Here is a 19,358-nt window from a genome sequence, read left to right as displayed (position 1 = left end):
TGTTGGAAGCCGTGTTAATTGAGCAACACGGCGGACATCAGTCCCTTTTCACTCTTCGCAGGATCATAGACGTCTGAAGATCGCAAGCTATCCGTCATAGCTTCAGCCGAACAAATTATACTATCTGCACATTGAAATGTTTCCAATGGTATAACGAGTACTTGTTTCCCCGTAGGAGCTCACTCACAGCGACGAATTCTCCGTACTCAAACTGTTCCAGGACGTTATGGGAACACAAGCTCTGCAACACGGAGGTACGTTTTTGACCTATGCATGCCAGTAACAAAAAAAAAAGTTCCCTTCGAACGTAGTCGGTTCAATATCCCAGTATTCGTACAGCTTATCTCATACCTACAGTGATGTTTTCTTCAGCTAAAGTATTACGTGGCCAACTCCTTGGGGCAGCAAATTTTCCGTGCCATGCATTGTGATTATACATATGCACGCTTCAATTTGTGCTCAGCTGGTCCAAGCGGTTCGTTAGCGCTGAAAACTTTCATGCATTGAAACTGCCGAGCATGCATTTAATTTTTTTTTTCAGAGGTGTCCTCCGGGCAGCGAAGACTTCACAGACGTTCAATGCTCGGCCTTCAACAACCGATTCATGGGGAACGGACGGCGAGTTTCCAAGTGGTTTGCTGTGGAACGTCACACGCAGAGTGAGGAATATAGACTCCCGTGTTAGCCTTTATCGCATCGTCCGAAGGTCCCAGACGACTTTAGCGCGTGTGGCACCGATAGCGGCCCCTTTTTCATTTCTCGTTAGAAGTGGCGTCCGAGGCCGGTGGGACGCGCATACACAAGTTCAATTTTGTCATTTGAATGTTAAAGTATCGATGTCCTTTATTTCCTCGATATTGACTGATAGTATTCCGTGGGAGTATATAGGTGTACACAAAGCGTTTCTTTTATTTCAGTGCATGTTCCTAACATGGCCGCTCAATATCCACGATAAGGTTTACGCGGATTGGTTATTGTTATCGTGGGATATTCAGAAATTCCCCATTAATGTAAGATACCCGTGCACCGTGCATTTGGTGCACATTAAAAAAAACCACGTGGTCAAAATTAATCGGTCCTCCACTACAGCGTGCCTCATTATTATATTGTGCTTTTGGCAGGCAGAGCCCCAGAATTTATTTAAATAAGGTTTTAGGCCTGTCATTTAGTTCTTTAGGGTGACAAATTACTCTCGTTTATACATTTCCGTACCATTTCGGCAGCGTTCCGATTTTGTGTCGAGATTATTGATTCTGGTAGCTAGTCACAAATTAACTTGGATCATTCTAGTTTCTGTTCGACTTCTGAGTTGTCTCTACCGGATATGTAAAGCTTTGGTATGTTCTGCTGAAAATACAGCTCGCTTCTGCTGCCTAAAGCATATAGGAGGAACATGGCGTTCACAAGTTCCATTCCTTTCACCTTTACAGAGCGAAATCCCTGTGAACTAAGGTGTAGATCGCAAGACTCTACAATGATCTTCAGTTTCGGGAAGATGGCGGACGGTACGTCATGCGGCCAGTCCAAGATATGCGTCAATGGCCGGTGTAAGGTAAGCTCTAGGAACGCATTCGGTTAACGACACCGCCTAAACCTTACCTTCATTTCGTGTATATTGTGATGCGTCATGTTTAGCAGATAGTAGTCGTTTTCTACTATTTTATTTGCACAAGTTCATCGTGAGTTGTGCATTCAGCATTTATTTTCAGGATGAGGCCAAACCACGAGAACTGAACACTGCTACTATTAGCAAAAAGAAATTAAAAATTAAAGGCGTGCACAGCGATGATTCATGCCTCAGCAGGACATTTCTCAGATTGTTTATTCCGAAGCTATGCAAGAAAAGTGTCGATCATTTTATATCTTCCGTTGACAGGATTCACCTAACTTACCAACTATAGACTGCTTTCTAATCTTGAATTACGTAACCAGCCTTGAACCTAGTTCCAGGTATCGCGTTACTCGTCGGTCTTGCTTTTAATGCCATAGCAACTATATGGACAATACAGAAGCATTGCTGCCGTCGCCGTGAGGTTCCATATCAAGTCCAAGGGCGATGAAATCGGCCTCGCGCGCCGTATGCTGTATATGCAAGTGAAAGCGTACCAGGTTGAGCCGGCGAAGGCTGCTCAATCTCGCGTGTGCGAGCGTGGAAGGCGGGCAGGAAGCGCGCCCTCTCCTGTTCGCGCGCGAGGCACGGGGGGGAGGGGGGGGGTAACCACTTTGAGATTCTGCTCAGTTATGATCTGGCAGGCCCGAGTCCTAGGATGGCCCCTCACGAGGAGCGACCCTTTCGGCCCAGGCAACGAGGGCTTTTTGTAGTTTTTCATCCGGCGTTCTGAGCAGCTCCTCCCACGTCTGTTGTGAGGGAGCTGCCAGGAGCGACCTGGGAGGGGGTAAGCCCTCGCACCCCCAAAGAATGTTATTTTGGGTAGCCAATGTTTCATTTGTGTAGTTTTGACATATTGGGATTCCATTGCCCGTTGGTAATTATGGCCAGCCAATGTGGGCTGGGGAACGACCTAGTTTGGATTCGACGCAGGATGGAGGCTTGAGCTCGCGTGAGGCTTGCGTTTGGAGGCGGGTAGATTCGGCTTTTTTGCTTCTAGTAGTTTGTTATCTCGTGGTATGTCGTCGGTGCCTCATCCATGTGATCCGAGTCTGAGGGGCACACCACCCGGTTTATTAGACCTCGGGCTACCCAGTGCGCCTCCTCATTCCCTTGATTCGCCGAATGGGCAGGGACCCATAAGAGTTCAACAGTATTTTCATTTGTAAAGTCCCGTAGGACTCGCGCTGCAAAGACGGGGAGGGGGCTTCTTCTGTGGCGGCTGCTAGTTACGGCGCGGCGATCTGCGATGTTTGCAGAGTCCGCGTAGTGCCGGTAGCTTCGTATGCGCTGTGTTTTCCACGTTTCGTTCACGCTGAAGCAGGATATACACGAAGGTCAATTCGTTCGCTGCTGCTGCCGCGATTCCTCACTACAGCACTTCGACGGCGAGTTTCCACGCTCATCGAGCTAGATGTGTTCATGTATACCTGTGAGCGCGTGACAACGTGCTTGTTAATTTTGTTAATTTAGTGAAAAAACGTTGGCGGGCTAGCTTGTTTGCATCCGTGATAAAATTTGCAAACGCGACTGAACGAGGCCGTAGAAACCGACAGCGCTGCCTTTGTGTGCCTCTTTATTCAAGGTCCTCGTTCAGTCGCGCTTCCAAATTCTATCATTGTTAATTTAGTTAGTAGAGGTACCTTCACGCTTATTTTGGAAAGTTCTGTACCCGTAGCAGCAGCGGAAGCGTCTCTTCTTTTTTTTAATCTCGGATGTTATAAAAGATCTTGCACCAAAAACCTGCTTCAAGCCTGACTCTAGTGATTCATAAAACGACAGTCGGCCATTCCCTTTTTAAAATAATGGCCACCACGGAGTGCGATCAGAAAAATCGATGTCGCGTTTGATAACATTCAAGCCACATTTTCAGATTTTTCAAACATGAGAAAATTACTCCCATTTTTAACACACCTTCAGAATCGTAAACGCTAAACAAGTGAGTGGTTACGAAAACTAAAGATAAGCAATGCAGTGGCACACCAACACAGAACCCAAGAGCTAGTAAACTAATGTAGCTAACGACTCGCAATACAGGAGGTTATCATTAATATTTACAGTACCGTTGCGGAGGTGGTTATAGTCAAGGGATGGGATGAAAATATTTGTACCATTGTGTGTCGTGACTGGGTATTAGGTTCATAACGGTGGTCAATGTGCTGTGATACATATTATAGTGTAGTAATGTGTCGATGGTGCGATTGAAAATGTTTATAGAATGTTCCCGTCGTTTAAATATCACATTAAAATGGCAGTAAAAGTAGGCCAAAATTTGTGGGAGGGGACGCGAAGAGGTAGCCGCCAGTCATGGTGCCGCGGGATCTCGGGAGTGGCCGATACCGTGGCCGCTCGAGTCGAGCGCAAGTGTGTTCTATCCTCGCGCTACCTGCCCGTGAGCCGTGTTCTTCCCCTGATCTGGGGGCGATAGTCGTGCTTGTACATCTTTTTTTTTCACTTATGAGTTGCTTGCGGTTCCGTTACATTTGAAATCACTTATTTTGGAACGTTTCACATAACCCTAAGGTTATTAGGGCTGTGGTTCCTAACAGAAGTAGCGCATTCTGATTTCTGACGTACGAGTTTAGTAGCAGGTATTTTAAAGAAGAGCACTACAAAAGTTACGACGTAGATGGCCGAACGTGCGTTTACGGTTACATGGCTGTTTATAACTTGTATACAGTAGACCTGCTGTCTTTACATATTCAAAGCCATTCCTGGCCTCCTATACATCTAGTCGGTCACTTCGAGCGATTACAAAAATTTACCCGTCAATCTATCAGAAACATTCAAAGTAATTACTGTCTCAGCGGCATAACCGTACTTAAATCGCAAGCAATAGTGAGCATACAGAAGCGCCGAACAGCTTGACCTTCGTTCTTCGAACTTCTAAGGATATTTTCTTGTATTGACATATCGTGCATCTGGCAAATCTGCGTACCCGCTGCAGTATATATTCCTCGCAGTGTTATTGCAGTTCCTGACGCTAAACAGAAGCAATATAGGTTCCCGCTGCTTGGCCCTGGTTTTACCGAAATATCCTGATAAGGCAGAACGCATTGAAGAAGGCGGAAGATGAAATTCAAGGCGATCAGCAAAACGAGAACAAGATAAAAGCGGGAGCCAAGGTTTCGACAAGTGGAGTTGTCTTTTCCGCAAGTCAAGTCCACTTGTCGAAACGTTGGCTCCCACTTTTAACGTGTTCTCGTTTTGCTAACCATGACGTTAATCCCACTCCGAACAATGCTGTGTTCGCAGGACGTCGGATGTGACGGCATCATAGAATCGGGTGTTCGAATGGACGAATGTGGTGTTTGCGGAGGCAGGAATCTTTCATGCATTCAAGTGCAGCAGATGTCTTCTACACAAGGTGGGTTTCTACCCGTGCGTGCTCCAATTGTACAAGGTGAATGCATGGCAGTGGCTCACGGCACAGCTCTGTCGGTACTGACTGTCAGTTACGCGAATGTACTACATTTGCGTAACACAGCGCACACGCAGTCCCTTCTGACTTGTCTCTTGTTTATCTGCCAGAAAGCTCATTTTACGCAGTCTTTACAACGAAGCTGTTAGCCTCTTGGTGGTAGGCTACTTTCATGTTCATAAGCAATGGCTCTAACCCCCCCCCCCCTCCAAGCAAGCGAAAATGCAATGGCTCATCCCCCCTGTAATGCAGGCGCTACAAGCACTCAGCAAAGTGAAGCGAACAGTTCATGTATACACTAGAGGCACGCATACAACGTACAGAAAAGCGTACGTTTCAATAAAGAACAATGTTCAGAACAAGCATCTATGATCAGCAATGGCTCACACCCCCGTGAGGTAGAGGCTACAAGTGCTCAGCGAAGTGAAGCGAACAGCGCATGCATTCATTGAAATCGCCTATACAACATACGTGTCAATAAAGAACAAGCTCATCCGAAACATCCGAACAATAAGTAAAGCACTGCATGACTCCCGCCCGCCCCCCCTTCCACCCTTCTTGCAGTTGTAGCGGTGTTTTCGCAACAGCTTCGCTGAACATCCACTTTCGTTAATGCGTATGCGTTTATGCGTAAAAAACTTGATGAAAAGCATCTGTAACTCTGGCTTCGCCACAATATGACATATCGTGGGGAGAAGCCCACTTTCGTGGCTCGTCTTATTTTGCTGGTTATTGCCTGCGAATTTTCAACAACCTTTACTTATTCCTGGCCGGTGCCGTAGCAGCTATTGTGTTGCGATGCTAAGCCCCAGGGTGCGGGATTAAATCCCAGCCACATCTCGACGGGGCCGAAATGCAAAAGCGCCCGTGTTTCGTGCATTGGGTGCATGTTAAAGAACCCCTAGGGGGCAGTATATATCCGGAATCCCCCAGTAAGGCGTGCCTCATCATCATATTGTGGTTTTGGCACGTAAAATCCCAGCATTTAATTAATAGAAAATGCCAAGAATGTGACTGCCTCCTAATGAAGTAAAGTCGTGTCATTCAATTATTAGCCGAATATAGCGATACAAAGCAACGTTAAAAGGCGGTGTGCGCACCGCACGCTATACACTGACTGAGATTTCAGTAATCAGTTGTCTGCAATCTATGCAAAACACTAATGATATCGAGCACTTACCTTGCGCACCACCACTTAAGTACAAGTTCGCTACCTAGTACTGTTTGCTTATAGCTGAGCACAAGACGTGTGCGACATCAAAGTTACAACTGCTTGGCAATACCGCGCTGCAGCTTTTTCCAAAGTTTACTTCCCTGTTCTTCCCAACAGCTTTCTCGCGTGAGCCATTCTTTTGGCTTCCACCGTATCTGCTAGTACAAATCAGTGTTATAAGATGCCAAAAATTTAGTTTATATCAATGTGTGGCGGCGACCATGACGCTTTGGCACGTCATACAAATAACATCAGGCGAACTTCGCGACGTCTTATTGTTTTGAGTCTATGAAATAGCGTGTATTGGCAAAACGTGAACTTCCCCACGGCAGTTTAGCAAACTGGATATCTACCGGTTAACCTCCCTGCCTTTCGCACCTAATTAATCCCTCTCTCACCGACACGCCAACAACAATAAAAAGGATCTATCCCCAGATTTAGTTCCCTCATCACACGTGCCAAGAATAAACGCAGGAAATAAGCTAGCTGTTGCGGTTTTTTCGAGCTAACCGTACCAAAAACTTCGGTTGGGTAGCCTTGAAGCTGCATTGAACAGCTATTCCCTGCACCCTCTCTTCCTATCTGTATTGTGAGAGAAACAAAGTTAAAACTTCAAACTGCTGCCTGTGCTACCAAGGTTTCCGTAGCCAAAGGGCTTCGAATTCATCTTCATAACCTGAGTTTCTTTATTTAGGTGGGCTTACATCCAAGTATACCCGAGCGCCCTTGCACTACGCACTTAACAGCCGGGATTCAATTCTACAACCTCGTTCTCAGTAACATGCGCGAAGTAGGCCGTAGCTCAAGAATCGCAAATCATTTTTTATTCTCATGCCACTCCCTGTTTAGGAGAACTGTACAAGTACATGGCCGTGACTATCATTCCACGAGGTGCCACTAACATCCGCGTTGAAGACGACAGCCACAATGTGCTGAGTAAGTAGTTTTAGCCCATGTTCTTGCCTTACTCTCATTAGGGCTCTTTTTATCTTTTTTTGCGTGTGCGTTGACACCAGCACGTAAACACCAACTGAATCGATGTGTCGGCTCCTGGCGGTGCGCTCTGTGTTGCAGCCCTGTGGGACCACTGGCCTAGCCGTTCGATCGTCCCAAACAAAGGCATCAGCAATAAGACAATTCGCTGGGAAACGCGAAAGCTGGGTGGAGGTACTTCGACCATTCTTGCCGGAGGTACGAGCTTCACTCACGAGATGGCCGAGAACGGGAGCGAAGCTCTCACAGCTGTCGGACCCACAATGAAACCGGTCACGCTTGCGGTAAGCAAACGTGCAACAACGCAGAACGCCTCTTTGTTTCGCATGGCGTGACAGTTCCCTCGGCGTTATCTGGCGTTTCCGCGAGCTTGTCGTTGCGTGTTGCATTCGCCGCCGCCCCCCGGTAGTTCTTCATACTCACTTCTACAAGTAATTTGCATAGCACTTCGCGCAACAAGCAGCGAAAGGATGGCTTATATTCAACAGCGCTGGCACAGCTAGTCATTCTTGTTCTTCATTGTATTGTGGCAAAGGAAATGGGCTTTTCTTTTTCTTTGCATGGTATATTCATTGCCATGGCTATTCTTTTCGCTTTATTGAGCTCTTATGTGTTAACTGCTTGTTCTTAAATCTCAGGCATTGCGCTTTTGGTTGCCGAAAATCTTCGCCTGGTCGCACGGACTCTAGTATCAAATTCGCTGCATAATCTTGGAGAACTCAACTGAACTTCGCGCATTCACACATGTTTCTTTGGTTCCTCTTTAGTAAAGTGTTTCAGTTTACTGGTATTTCATAAGCTTATTTCTGGCTCACAATGTTTTGTTCAATGAAGTACAATATTCCTATTGCGGTGCAAGTTTCTGTAATGTTACCTTAAGACTTTCCTTCCCCATTACATTGTAGGTTTACATGGTCAAGAAGGCTAATTCCAGCGTTCGCTACCAATACTGGGTTCCGAAGGAAGACAACAGATGGCGGAGCAGTGTTGTCGACCCTCCGAGTTACCTGATTCAGAAGGCCGCCGCCAATGCGCTGCCAGCCACTGCAGAACACCACATCCGGCGGGCTCGGCTCCATGCGGGACCACTCGAAGACAACGCCATTCCGTTCCTCACAGATGAAGTAACAAGCACAATCACTAGCAGCACCGATGCTGTGTCAGTGATCCCGACAAACAGGCACAAAGGAGGCAGTAAGTACCATTTCTCCTCTTACGTTTTTATTCACTCGCAATGCCTTGGTGATCTCCAGCTATCCTCATCGCAAGTGTTTTCTGTTAATAAATGTGCTCTTTTACAGTAGTTAGAATAATGAAAGTCGGTAGTGGTGAACCCTGCGCTTGAAAATGCGATGTTAAAATTGAAGTAGAATTTTACCTAGTTCGAGAGGTAACAGCTACAGGCGTTGAAGTCGAGCAGAGTAGTGGAAGTATTGCCCTTAAGAAAACACGTGCAGCGCTTCGGCGTTTTCAAGCATCTTTTTCTCACCGTAGGACACCCACTCTCGTCTGTCCTATATTAGATCTGCTGCGTCTGCTTTTACATTGATCTGGGTCTCCTGCAGAAGCATAGAAAACGTGTGGAGCAACCGAATAGCAAAAGCAGTACCATGGGAAAAGACATCACCGCATTGAAGCGAAATGACCATGGTGCCGCATTATAACACGCTCAACTACGTAAGGAATAAGAGGACCAGGGAGAGAGAAGAGCAAAGAAAGCAACTGACATATTTATGCAACAGAGCGACTAGGTAAAAAATGCTAGAACCCGTCCCCAGAGCTGCTTGCACAATGTGTTTTATCCGTTGATAATTTGCCCATGGTTAAAGACTCACGCATGTTGACAGTAAATTGCCGCACAGTAAAGTGCCGAGTTAAGATGGCAAATTGTCTTGCACAAATGTCAGTCCACAAAGTAGCCTTTTTTAGTTATTTTGTCTTGCTCACTAGCAGCGTCCAAGACAGTCACAAAGCATTTTTACGTTGGATATGTTGAGCGACAAGTGATCTTTCAGCAGGTCAGTGTTTCAAAAAAGCATTTCTTGAGAGCCTCCTCAAAAAGCCTGTGGCGCAATAATTGTTTTATTAGCTCGCAGAACTTTACTTCGTGATAGTATTTAGTAAAAATATCAAACATGCTTGTATAATAGTGTCCACTCTAGATGCTGCTTCATAACGTCAGACTCCGTGAAGACGCATCGCTTTAAGGTCATCAGAGAGAACGAAAGACACTTCGGCAAGGGTTAAGCCAAAATAAATATAATCAAATCAAATTTATTTCAACATACAACTGACATTACTGCGAATACAACAATATTACTGACAGTTACTGGGAAACGATCCCACGTCTTTGCATTACGCGTGCGATGCTCTTGTGCGATTCTTCTCCCCTTACACGTGCGAGCATCGCACGCATAATGCGAAGACGTGGGATCGTTCCCCACCTGCGGCAAGTTGTTTTTTCATCCACTTTTGTTGCCATTAATTTATTTCTTTAATTCAATTAGTAAGCACAAGTAATTTTCCTTTGCTGTCCTTAGTGTCATTGTTTGTTGGCTTCTTGTGATATGATTTAGAAGCGCTAGTGTGTTTTCTTTAGGGAAACTGTACTGATCGAAAAATGGTAGTTTGTGCGAAAGTATGCGTTTTGATCTTTTCCTGTTTTCTCATCTTTTGTGCCCTTACCCAATCTCCAGAGCAGAGTAGTCAACCGGGCACTTAATCTAGTTAACCTCTCTGCCTTTCACCTCTTCTTTTCCCTGTCCCACGCAATTTTAACAGACCTCCACTGTGCAGAGCTCACGTCCTCAAGCGATAATTGGCCCTTTCTACTTGAGTAAGAAGCACACAGTAGTTTCGGCAACATTAAAGCCATGCAATGCGCTTGTTTTCGTTACGAAAATTGCTTGGCGGTGACTATTTTCTCGAGTGGAGTGACTTTTAGTCACATTTAGATCCAGAATCACAAAACACGCTTCGGTCCCTAAAACAGAGCAGCCGTTCTTGTGATGTTGACAGCAATAGAGCTAGCACCAGCTTGGTATCGCAAGGCGTCATTTTTCTCCTCCCTGAAAATTTGGCTGTTTATTGTTGCGCAAACATAGCATGCTCCGTAGTTACTCCGGTTAACGTGGCTAACCACGCAGCTTTTATTCCCCAAATCTCTCGTGTTTCTTTATCCTGCATAAACTAACTCGCACGGATTTTTTTTCCAGAAACGAGGCACAAGCCAGGCAAGGAAAAGAAAAACAACGGTAAGTGTGTCGTAGCAACACTGCGTATTTCACTTATGTCTCCCGATAATTTAGAAACTAGCACATGATCTTGAGCGGAATCCGTCCTTACTCCTGGAAAATTTCAAGTGCACTCACGCAGGACCTTACAAAGGCATACAGAGCCCATGCCGACAACGTCTACAGACGCCTACATATAATCGACCCAGACGTTAAATTGTTTACCCCCGAAGGTTACGCGGAGCAAAGCGTCATTGCTATGCAGGATTCGGCTGGGCGTTGCTTTCACTCGCCGCTACGCACACGTCATCGTGCAGTGGAACAGCCCCCGATTGCGAACACTGTCAGACGCCTGAAACTCCCACAGTGTGCGATTGACCAGCATATATGCCGAAGCGAAGGACGTTGGATGATTTCTTAGCCAGCGTTGGTAGGCAACCACTGTCGGAAGACGCTATGCTCGGACCATGGGCTGGCACTGCAACTTCAATGCGGACAACTAAAGCACTGTCGGAGTTCCTGCATGACACGAAACTACACGAGCGGTTCTATTTGGGCCACCATCTAGTGTACATATGCACTAACTATTGATCATCATCCGTTCCCGTGCTTTCACTCCCTTTGACTCTTATCCCCCTTCTCCAGCGCAGAATAGCAGACTGGAGCGCCTTAGCTCAGGTCGACCTCTTTCCTATTGATAAGATCTCTCCCTTTTGAATGACCCTCTCGGGTCCAGACGGGTTACGGCACACAAGGCCTTCAATGCGGTGCTTAATGTTTAAGGTTTTGTGAATTGTGTGACCGAGTTTGAAAGCTGTAGCGCGTTGGAACACGTTATCGTGTGCTTTTTTTTTTTTTTGTCTTTATTCTTCATTCCCTTTACCGCATTCCCCAGCACGGAGTAGCCAGCTGATACTCGTACTGCTAACCTCCCTTTCATTCCCTCATTTTTCTCCTCCTTTCCCTTTAATGAAATAGTGACTACGTAAGTTATTGAAAGCTTTAAATTTGTCTTTACCACAACGTCTCCGTTGTGTCATAATTTGCCGTCATACGTTGCAGTCACCCAAATAGATAACGTATTCGTGACGCCTGCGGCAGAAAGGATGTTCCAAATCCGCCGCCTAGGTTTGTGAGTGATGGCGCTAGGTAACCCTCCCAGGCTTAGTTCTAGTAGTAAAACATGAATACCCCAGAAAATAGATAGGAAAATGGCGCCGCGATAGCTGAAATGGTAAAAGCATCGCACGCGTAATGCGATGACGTGGGTTCGTATCCCACCTGCGGTCAATTGTTCTTTTTGATCCACTTTGATTTCCATTTATCTATATTTCTTTAATTCACTTAGTAAATACAAGTAATTTCACCTATGTTGTCCTTGGTCTGCGTTTGTTGGCTTCTCATGTTAACCAATCGGCCCCTCAAGTTCGTATATATATATATATATATATATATATATATATATATATAATCACTTTCTACTGGCCACCGTGTGTTTATGACGTCAGAGGCTGCACCGCCACTGCCGCTGAAATCCTCGCCTAAATTACCGTTGTCTACTTCGGAAACTCTGTAAAAGCTCCCTGTGTCTTCAGGAGACACTATCAGCTTCGCTTCCTCGGCGTCAGCGCCAAGTGTACTGCATGTTTAGCACGCGTTCTGCGTGTTTACATTATGGTAGTGTAGGATCGGACGTCGTCGACTCACCGTGCCGTCACACGAATCAGCTACCCGTTACACTTTCGGTATCTCGTTTATTGGTTATTTAATGTTATTGATGAATTTCTAAGCAAATTTAGACGCCCTACCGCGGCAGACTGTCAATGCCATTAGAAAATGACGATATCCTGATATGGTCATAAAAAACGCCGGAGTTTCCCTTTAAACGGGCCCTGAACCACCCCTCGGGCTTCGTGAAATAAGTCTGCGAATAGTGTACGCTGCTGTAAACATCTCAGCCAAGTTTTGCTGTCGTATGCGGCGCGTAGAGCTCGTAAGCGGATCGCGAAATCACCTTTCTTTCAAACGCTCTTTTCAACCGAAGGCCCGGTTCTCTCTCGCCTGGACGCTTTATTTCGTCATCGGACGCTTTATTTCGTCATCGGACGCTTTATTTCGTCATCGGACGCTTTATTCCGTCATTTCCTCAGACGGCTGCTATTGGCCGGTAGCTGACATCAAGTTGCGGTCGGCTACATGGCGTAGATGCCGCGGCTGCCGCGGGGTGCCGCCACGAGTCCACTGGCTATGCACACTGCGGCTCGCTGAGGACAACCGCGTTCGGCTTATGCTTAGCGCTTCGTAGGCACCCAAGGCGGAAGTCGTGGCGTCTACGTTAACATCTAAAATGACGTTTGATCTGTGCGCCATGGTGACATTTAGAAGGCAAAGCGTTGTGGGCACGCCCCACTGCGCCGTAACCTTCGCAGTGCAAGGCTGTGAAGAAGGAACGGGAGCACAGTGGAAACCGCGTTCCATTAACTCCGCTTCTGAAGGACGCATTGAAGTACTTTTTGCGACAAAGTATTTCTGAAATCGTCTATTTTCACTTCTAATGCCTTTCTCCACTTCGGTAAAAGGTGGTTCAGGGCCCCTTTACCTTCTTGGGCCATAGGGCATGTTTCTGGGTATGTCCCTATTAATGTTGATTGAAAAATGAGTATGTGCGGCTGTAAAACAACCGACACAGAGTCCTTAACTAGATATGTCTCAATTCTCTGTACATACACCTGTCATCACTATTCTTCCGACAAGCATCAGAGATTGCCGTCGTCCTCGTGACATCGATGCTTAGACGTCTCGCACTGTGAATCTGCCTGATTTGGTGTTTGCGTTTCGGCAAATCTTGTGGACGGTGTAATGCATAAATATTGCATGAGAAAAATGCTGTCCTGTGAAGTGCATAAACATTGCGCGAGGTTGCACATTTTATTGGATGAAGATGAACGCAATAGTACGCATCGCATTTCGCTGTACAGCATTTAATTAACCACTTCGCCAAAGCTTCGCTCCACATAAATTCCGACACGTGCTTTGTATCGGCCTAATTATTTTCAGTGCTACGCTGTCGCTGAACCAGAATGCAATGATCGAACGAACATGATCGAACCATTTTCGACACCGTAACTGCTGTTCGCAATATTATATTTTTAGGTGATACCAAGTACAACGCTTGCTTATTTTTATTGCAGGGAAGTGTCCGGTGTGTCATCGACCAAGAAACCAATTGCACCACTTTTGCAAGAGTGATGTTGGTAAGTCTGGGTCTCTGCAATACAAGATACTATTGGGGACATCTTTCTTTTTTTTCGTCTTCCTTATTGCTTTCGAATGATAAATCTTGGATTATGGGGTGGCATAGCGACTACTTTCAGTTCATGCTTATATTCGCTATGTCAATACAATCTATTTTGTCATATTTACCACGTGCCAAGGTAGAGGTGCTCACGCAATTACGTGACATTCCTCACTGCACCGCTTTGCTACAAACGTCAACAAAGCAAGAAATTGGCAGTGGTCAAACAGAAGATGCCACGCCCATGTCGAAGCATCAAGTCCAGCGACATTCGTTGTTCGATCGCTGTTCTCTTGGCCATGTACTTTGTGATAACTGTTCCCTTTTCTTTTTTGCTTGGTCATTGCCCTTCCCAGGTGGAGGATAGCCAGGTGCACAGTGTAGTTAACGTCTGTCTTGCGTTCCTCTCTAAGCTCCCTGTATGTTGGAAGTATAATTTCTTCCGGCACGTACTTTTAACGACATCGGTGCATCTGCGCAGTGATTCAAGCCACCGTGTTGTCGGCGGATTTCGTGGAAGGCTCTGTGCGCTACGACGTCGCCGTGGCCGAGTCCTACCGCAACCTGGTAAACCTGCAGCAGCGCGAGTACCTGTGGGCGCGTGACCGCCGCTGCGCGTGCCCCAGGCTGCGCGTGGGACGAGAGTACGTGGTCATGGCGCGCGAGCAGCGGAACTTGGCCACCAAGGAGTCCAAGCTGGTCGTCGACTCCAAGTCGTTTGTGCGCCGCTTTACCGAACGCCGGCATCGTCAGCTCTCGAGACTGCGCAAGCTCCAGGGTCGGAAGTGCAACTTGACCACGTGACTTTGACTCATTTCTCCTGGATGCAACGCTATGCACTGGACGTGAATGTGCCGCGAAGCAGAACGCGACGATGGTTAGTGAGAAACAGCCGCGAGCAAAGAGTGACTCCGGGTGAACAACATGTGGGATAATTTGTCCAGGCTAGCTGCTTGTACAGACTGGAAGCACAGAGAACGTGTGCCTGCGGGCCATTGACACGGTAGATTGAACGCGGTGAACCGTTGATGAGATATACTGAATTCCCGAAGCCGCCGTACAGAGTAGTAGTTTTGGCACCCATTAAGGGTATCGGCTGACTAACTTGTAAGTTACTGACCAGCATTCTGTGCGTGACAAGGCATCTAAAGAACCATTCCTGTTCGTTAACTCAGCATCGACATTCAAACATCGACACGAGACGAGCGATATCGCAGTGTGCATTCTTTCACCGGTTTACTCTCCCTCTGCCATGTTTTCAGATGTTCACCTACAACTAAAAGGGTTTTGTCATATTTCTTCTGGCAGACAATCGTTAACGAAAGCGCCAGCGATGAAAATGAACTTCTTTGCATATTCGTGGCGAGTTTCGTTTTGAGCAGTAAGGCCTATTCATTGTTTAAATTATATCGTTTATTGTAAACATTTTTGTAGACAGTGTTGTACCCTCGAGCCACCTGTTATCGAGTCATCTGCCTTCCTCGGGGATGGTGTTCAGTATTGATAGAAATCCTATAGCAGGGTTTCTTTGTCTTCATATCAATGTTACTACACCAAAGACATATTTTTGTCGCACTGATGTTTACTAAAGTACACAATGTTAACTCGTTTCGCACGCAAAGCAAGCATTTACATGACGAACGTGCTGTTGCTATGATTCCATTTTTTGTGGTGAATTACTGTGTCGTACCTCGCATTGTTCTTAATGCTCTCAAGATTTATCTGCGCAACTGTTTTGTCATGAACCTTTGCAGTCTTTTTTTAGTACCTGCAAATCGAATGTGAACACCAGTAGTATACCTTAGACACTTTTCCCTTTATTTATTGATCTCCTTGCTTAACCTTATACAAGTCACCCACTTTGTGGAATGTTTTGATACCTTTCTATTCTTCTATGTCTCTATTATTGAAAATTGTGTGCGTCACGGTGTTTGTTGTTCGCCGCTCCCTGTACAAAAACGTACAGACGTTTGTGCGAAAACTACGCCTTCGTTTTCCAAGAAAAAAAGAAAGAAAAAGCAGTGTTGTTTGTCTGTATTTTACAGCAGTTTCCCTGCACACGCTATCCCATAGATTCAGCCGCTTACAGCAGTATCTTTGCTTTAGGTCCTACATTAACGTTAGCGCTTGACACTGACGTCATCGTGGCAGACGAGACTTGCAGAATTTCAGAACCTTTTTCTTTAGCCCGTCTTCCTCATTATAAACGAAGAAAAGAAAGCTTATTGTTTTGGCAACTGTCGACGCGCGCCGCGCTGAATGCGGTCTCATAAATTTCTCTTCGAAAGCATGATCATCCGTTCTTGCTAATTCAGCCGTTAATATTTCCAGAAATAAGTTGCCACATTGATGGAAAACAAGCTGAAGCTAGGGCATAATACACCAAGCAATCTGAACATATGCATCGTACTAGACTTGTAATAACTACTGACAGGTGTCGCGCTATGTGGCAGAGCCGAAGAAAACCCGACGCTCACCAAGAAGTCCTCAGTTAGTTCCAGCCCCATCCTGCTATTGAACCCTAGACAATGGTATACTCTCAAATCTTTGTGCCCTGCAGCTGATGCTGACATGCTATAAAGCAAAACATTCGGTGCCGGATGGGGCAGATGTCTCCTGCTCTTGCACCCAAGTCCAAAAGGGACAATTTACCACAAAGGAAAAGCAACAAAGCTGTATCAAGTCTTTCATGTTGCTCTGCAATTTTCTCATTGACAGTTTTCACTTAATTACAATATTTGACAAGTTGATTAATTATGATTCGTTATGTAATTAGGCGAATTCTAAATGTAATCTGAGTATCTCCAAGCGACGGCAAACGTTGCCTTGGTTCTGCTCAGCTACGTGGCATTTGTATATCTTTAAATACTGGTGCATAATAGTTCAGAAATCCCGTATACAAGGAGATCCAGTTAACACTCCCAATTAAAAAATATTGCCTGTAGCAGAGAGTAAAATTCTAATCCATCAGCTGGTCTACTCGAAGAGCCGGAGATTAGTTGCACAAGAATAAAATGCATGATCTACCAATTAACGAAAATGCATTAAGTTTTTAACTGTTTACCTTATGGCACCTGTTTACCCTAGGCCGCCATTGGAATCTGAACCTGGCAACGTATAACGTTAGAACGTTATCTAGTGAGGCGAGTCTAGCAGTGTTATTAGAGGAATTAGAGGGTAGTAAATGGGATATAATAGGGCTCAGTGAGGTTAGGACAAAAGAAGCATATACAGTGCTAAAAAGCGGGCACGTACTGTGTTACCTGGGCATAGCGGAGAGACGAGAACTAGGAGTCGGATTCCTGATTAATAAGGAAATAGCTGGTAACATACAGGAATTCTATAGCATTAACGAGAGGGTGGCAGGTCTTGTTGTGAAACTTAATAAGAGGTACAAATTGAAGGCAGTACAAGTCTATGCCCCTACATGCAGTCATGATGACCAGGAAGTCGAAAGCTTTTATGAAGACGTGGAATCGGCGATGGGTAAAGTCAAAACAAAATACACTATACTGATGGGCGACTTCAATGCCAGGGTAGGCAAGAAGCAGGCTGGAGACAAGTCAGTGGGGGAATATGGCATAGGCTCTAGGAATAGCAGAGGAGAGTTATTAGTAGAGTTTGCAGAACAGAATAATATGCGGAGAATGGATACCTTTTTCCGCAAGCGGGTTAGCCGAAAGTGGACGTGGAGGAGCCCGAATGGTGAGACTAGAAATGAAATCGACTTCATACTCTGCGCGAACCCTGGCATCATACAAGATGTAGACGTGCTCGGCAAGGTGCGCTGCAGTGACCACAGGATGGTAAGAATTCGAATTAGCCTAGACTTGAGGAGGGAACGGAAGAAACTGGTACACAAGAAGCCAATCAATGAGTTAGCGGTAAGAGGGAAACTAGAGGAATTCCGGATCAAGCTACAGAACAGGTATTCGGCTTTAACTCAGGAAGAGGACCTTAGTGTTGAAGCAATGAACGACAATCTCATGGGCATCATTCAGGAGTGCGCAATAGAAGTCGGTGGTAACGCCGTTAGACACGAAATCAGTAAGCTATCGCAGCAGACGAACGATCTGATCAAGAAACGCCAATGTATGAAAGCCTCTAACCCTACAGCTAGAATAGAACTGGCAGAACTTTCTAAGCTAATCAACAAGCGTAAGACTGCGGACATCAGGAACTATAATATGGATAGAATTGAACAGGCTCTCAGGAACGGAGGAAGCCTAAAAACAGTGAAGAAGAAACTAGGAATAGGCAAGAATCAGATGTGTGCGTTAAGAGATAAAGCCGGCAATATCGTTACTAATATGGATGAGATAGTTCAAGTGGCTGAGGAGTTCTATAGAGATTTATACAGTACCAGTGGCGCCCACGACGATAGTGGAAGAGAGAATAGCCTAGAGGAATTCGAAATCCCACAGGTAACGCCAGAAGAAGTAAAGAAAGCCTTAGGAGCTATGCAAAGGGGGAAGGCAGCTGGGGAGGATCAGGTAACAGCAGATTTGTTGAAGGATGGTGGTCAGATTGTTCTAGAGAAACTGGCCACCCTGTATACGCAATGCCTCATAACCTCGAGCGTACCGGAATCTTGGAAGAACGCTAACATAATCCTAATCCTTAAGAAAGGGGACGCCAAACACTTGAAAAATTATAGACCGATCAGCTGACTGTCCGTTGCCTACAAAGTATTTACTAAGGTAACCACAAATAGAATCAGGAACACCTTAGACTTCTGTCAACCAAAGAACCTGGCAGGATACCCTAAAGGCTACTCAACGATAAACCATATTCACACTATCCATCAGGTGATAGAGGAGTAGGCGGAATATAACCAACCGTTATATATAGGTTTCATTGATTACAAGAAAGCGTTTGATTCAGTCGAAACCTAAGCAGTCATGCAGGCATTACAGAATCAGGGTGCAGACGAGCCGATTGCAAAAATAATGCAAGAAGAGAGCATGTTGGGGGAGGGAACAAACGCGAGCTAATGATATCTCAATTGAAATCAAGAAAAAGAAATGGGCAGGGCATGTAATGAGGAGAGAAGATAACCGATGGTGATTAAGGGTTACAGACTGGATACCAAGAGAAGGGAAGCGTAGCAGGGGACGGCAGAAAGTTAGGTGGACGGATGAGATTAAGAAGTTTGCAGGGACAACATGGCCACAATTAGCACACGACCGGGGTAGTTGGAGAAGTATGGGAGAGGCCTTTGCCCTGCAGTGGGCGTAGCCAGGCTGCTGCTGCTGCTGCTGCTGCTGCTGCTGCTGCTGCTGCTGCTGCTGCTGCTGCTGCTGCTGCTGATGATGATGATGATGATGATGATGATGATGATGATGATGATGATGATGATGATGATGATGATGACAGCTGGGCGTGGCGTTCCTACCACGCTCGACGTTTCTACGCAGGTGTGAGTAAGAGCGGGTGCGAGAAAGAAAATCTGGGGCCTTTGCTCCTTGAATATATGACTCTGCTTAGGCACTACGGAGGAGGTTTCTTAGCGCGTGTTGTATGCCTTTGTCCCCTAGGCATGCCGGCATTGCGAAGTGTGGTCCAGTTTGTTTACGCTCCGCCGCTGGCTGCCC

At 45.9% G+C, this 19,358-nt stretch overlaps 1 protein-coding gene across 3 annotated transcripts in view; it reads left to right on the top strand.

The window, feature by feature from the left end:
* LOC142572083 (ADAMTS-like protein 5) overlaps positions 1-15,802 on the top strand; it is a 214,019-nt gene extending 198,217 nt beyond the window's left edge. For all 3 annotated transcript variants that reach the window (XM_075680917.1, XM_075680916.1, XM_075680918.1), the window contains 10 exons: positions 176-254; positions 542-659; positions 1,431-1,552; positions 4,865-4,976; positions 7,093-7,179; positions 7,318-7,520; positions 8,142-8,430; positions 10,452-10,490; positions 13,661-13,723; positions 14,246-15,802. In XM_075680917.1, the coding sequence (XP_075537032.1) occupies positions 176-254; positions 542-659; positions 1,431-1,552; positions 4,865-4,976; positions 7,093-7,179; positions 7,318-7,520; positions 8,142-8,430; positions 10,452-10,490; positions 13,661-13,723; positions 14,246-14,568 (1,435 nt within the window). In that variant the 3' untranslated portion in view covers positions 14,569-15,802. The remainder of the gene's footprint in view (positions 1-175; positions 255-541; positions 660-1,430; positions 1,553-4,864; positions 4,977-7,092; positions 7,180-7,317; positions 7,521-8,141; positions 8,431-10,451; positions 10,491-13,660; positions 13,724-14,245) is intronic.
* Positions 15,803-19,358: the final 3,556 nt, after the last annotated feature.

This window comes from Dermacentor variabilis, chromosome 2, assembly GCF_050947875.1.
Source record: "Dermacentor variabilis isolate Ectoservices chromosome 2, ASM5094787v1, whole genome shotgun sequence".
Classification (NCBI taxonomy): Eukaryota; Metazoa; Arthropoda; class Arachnida; order Ixodida; family Ixodidae; genus Dermacentor; species Dermacentor variabilis.
The sequence above is the reverse complement of the archived record's forward strand: the minus strand, read 5'-3'. Positions and strand labels throughout refer to the sequence as shown.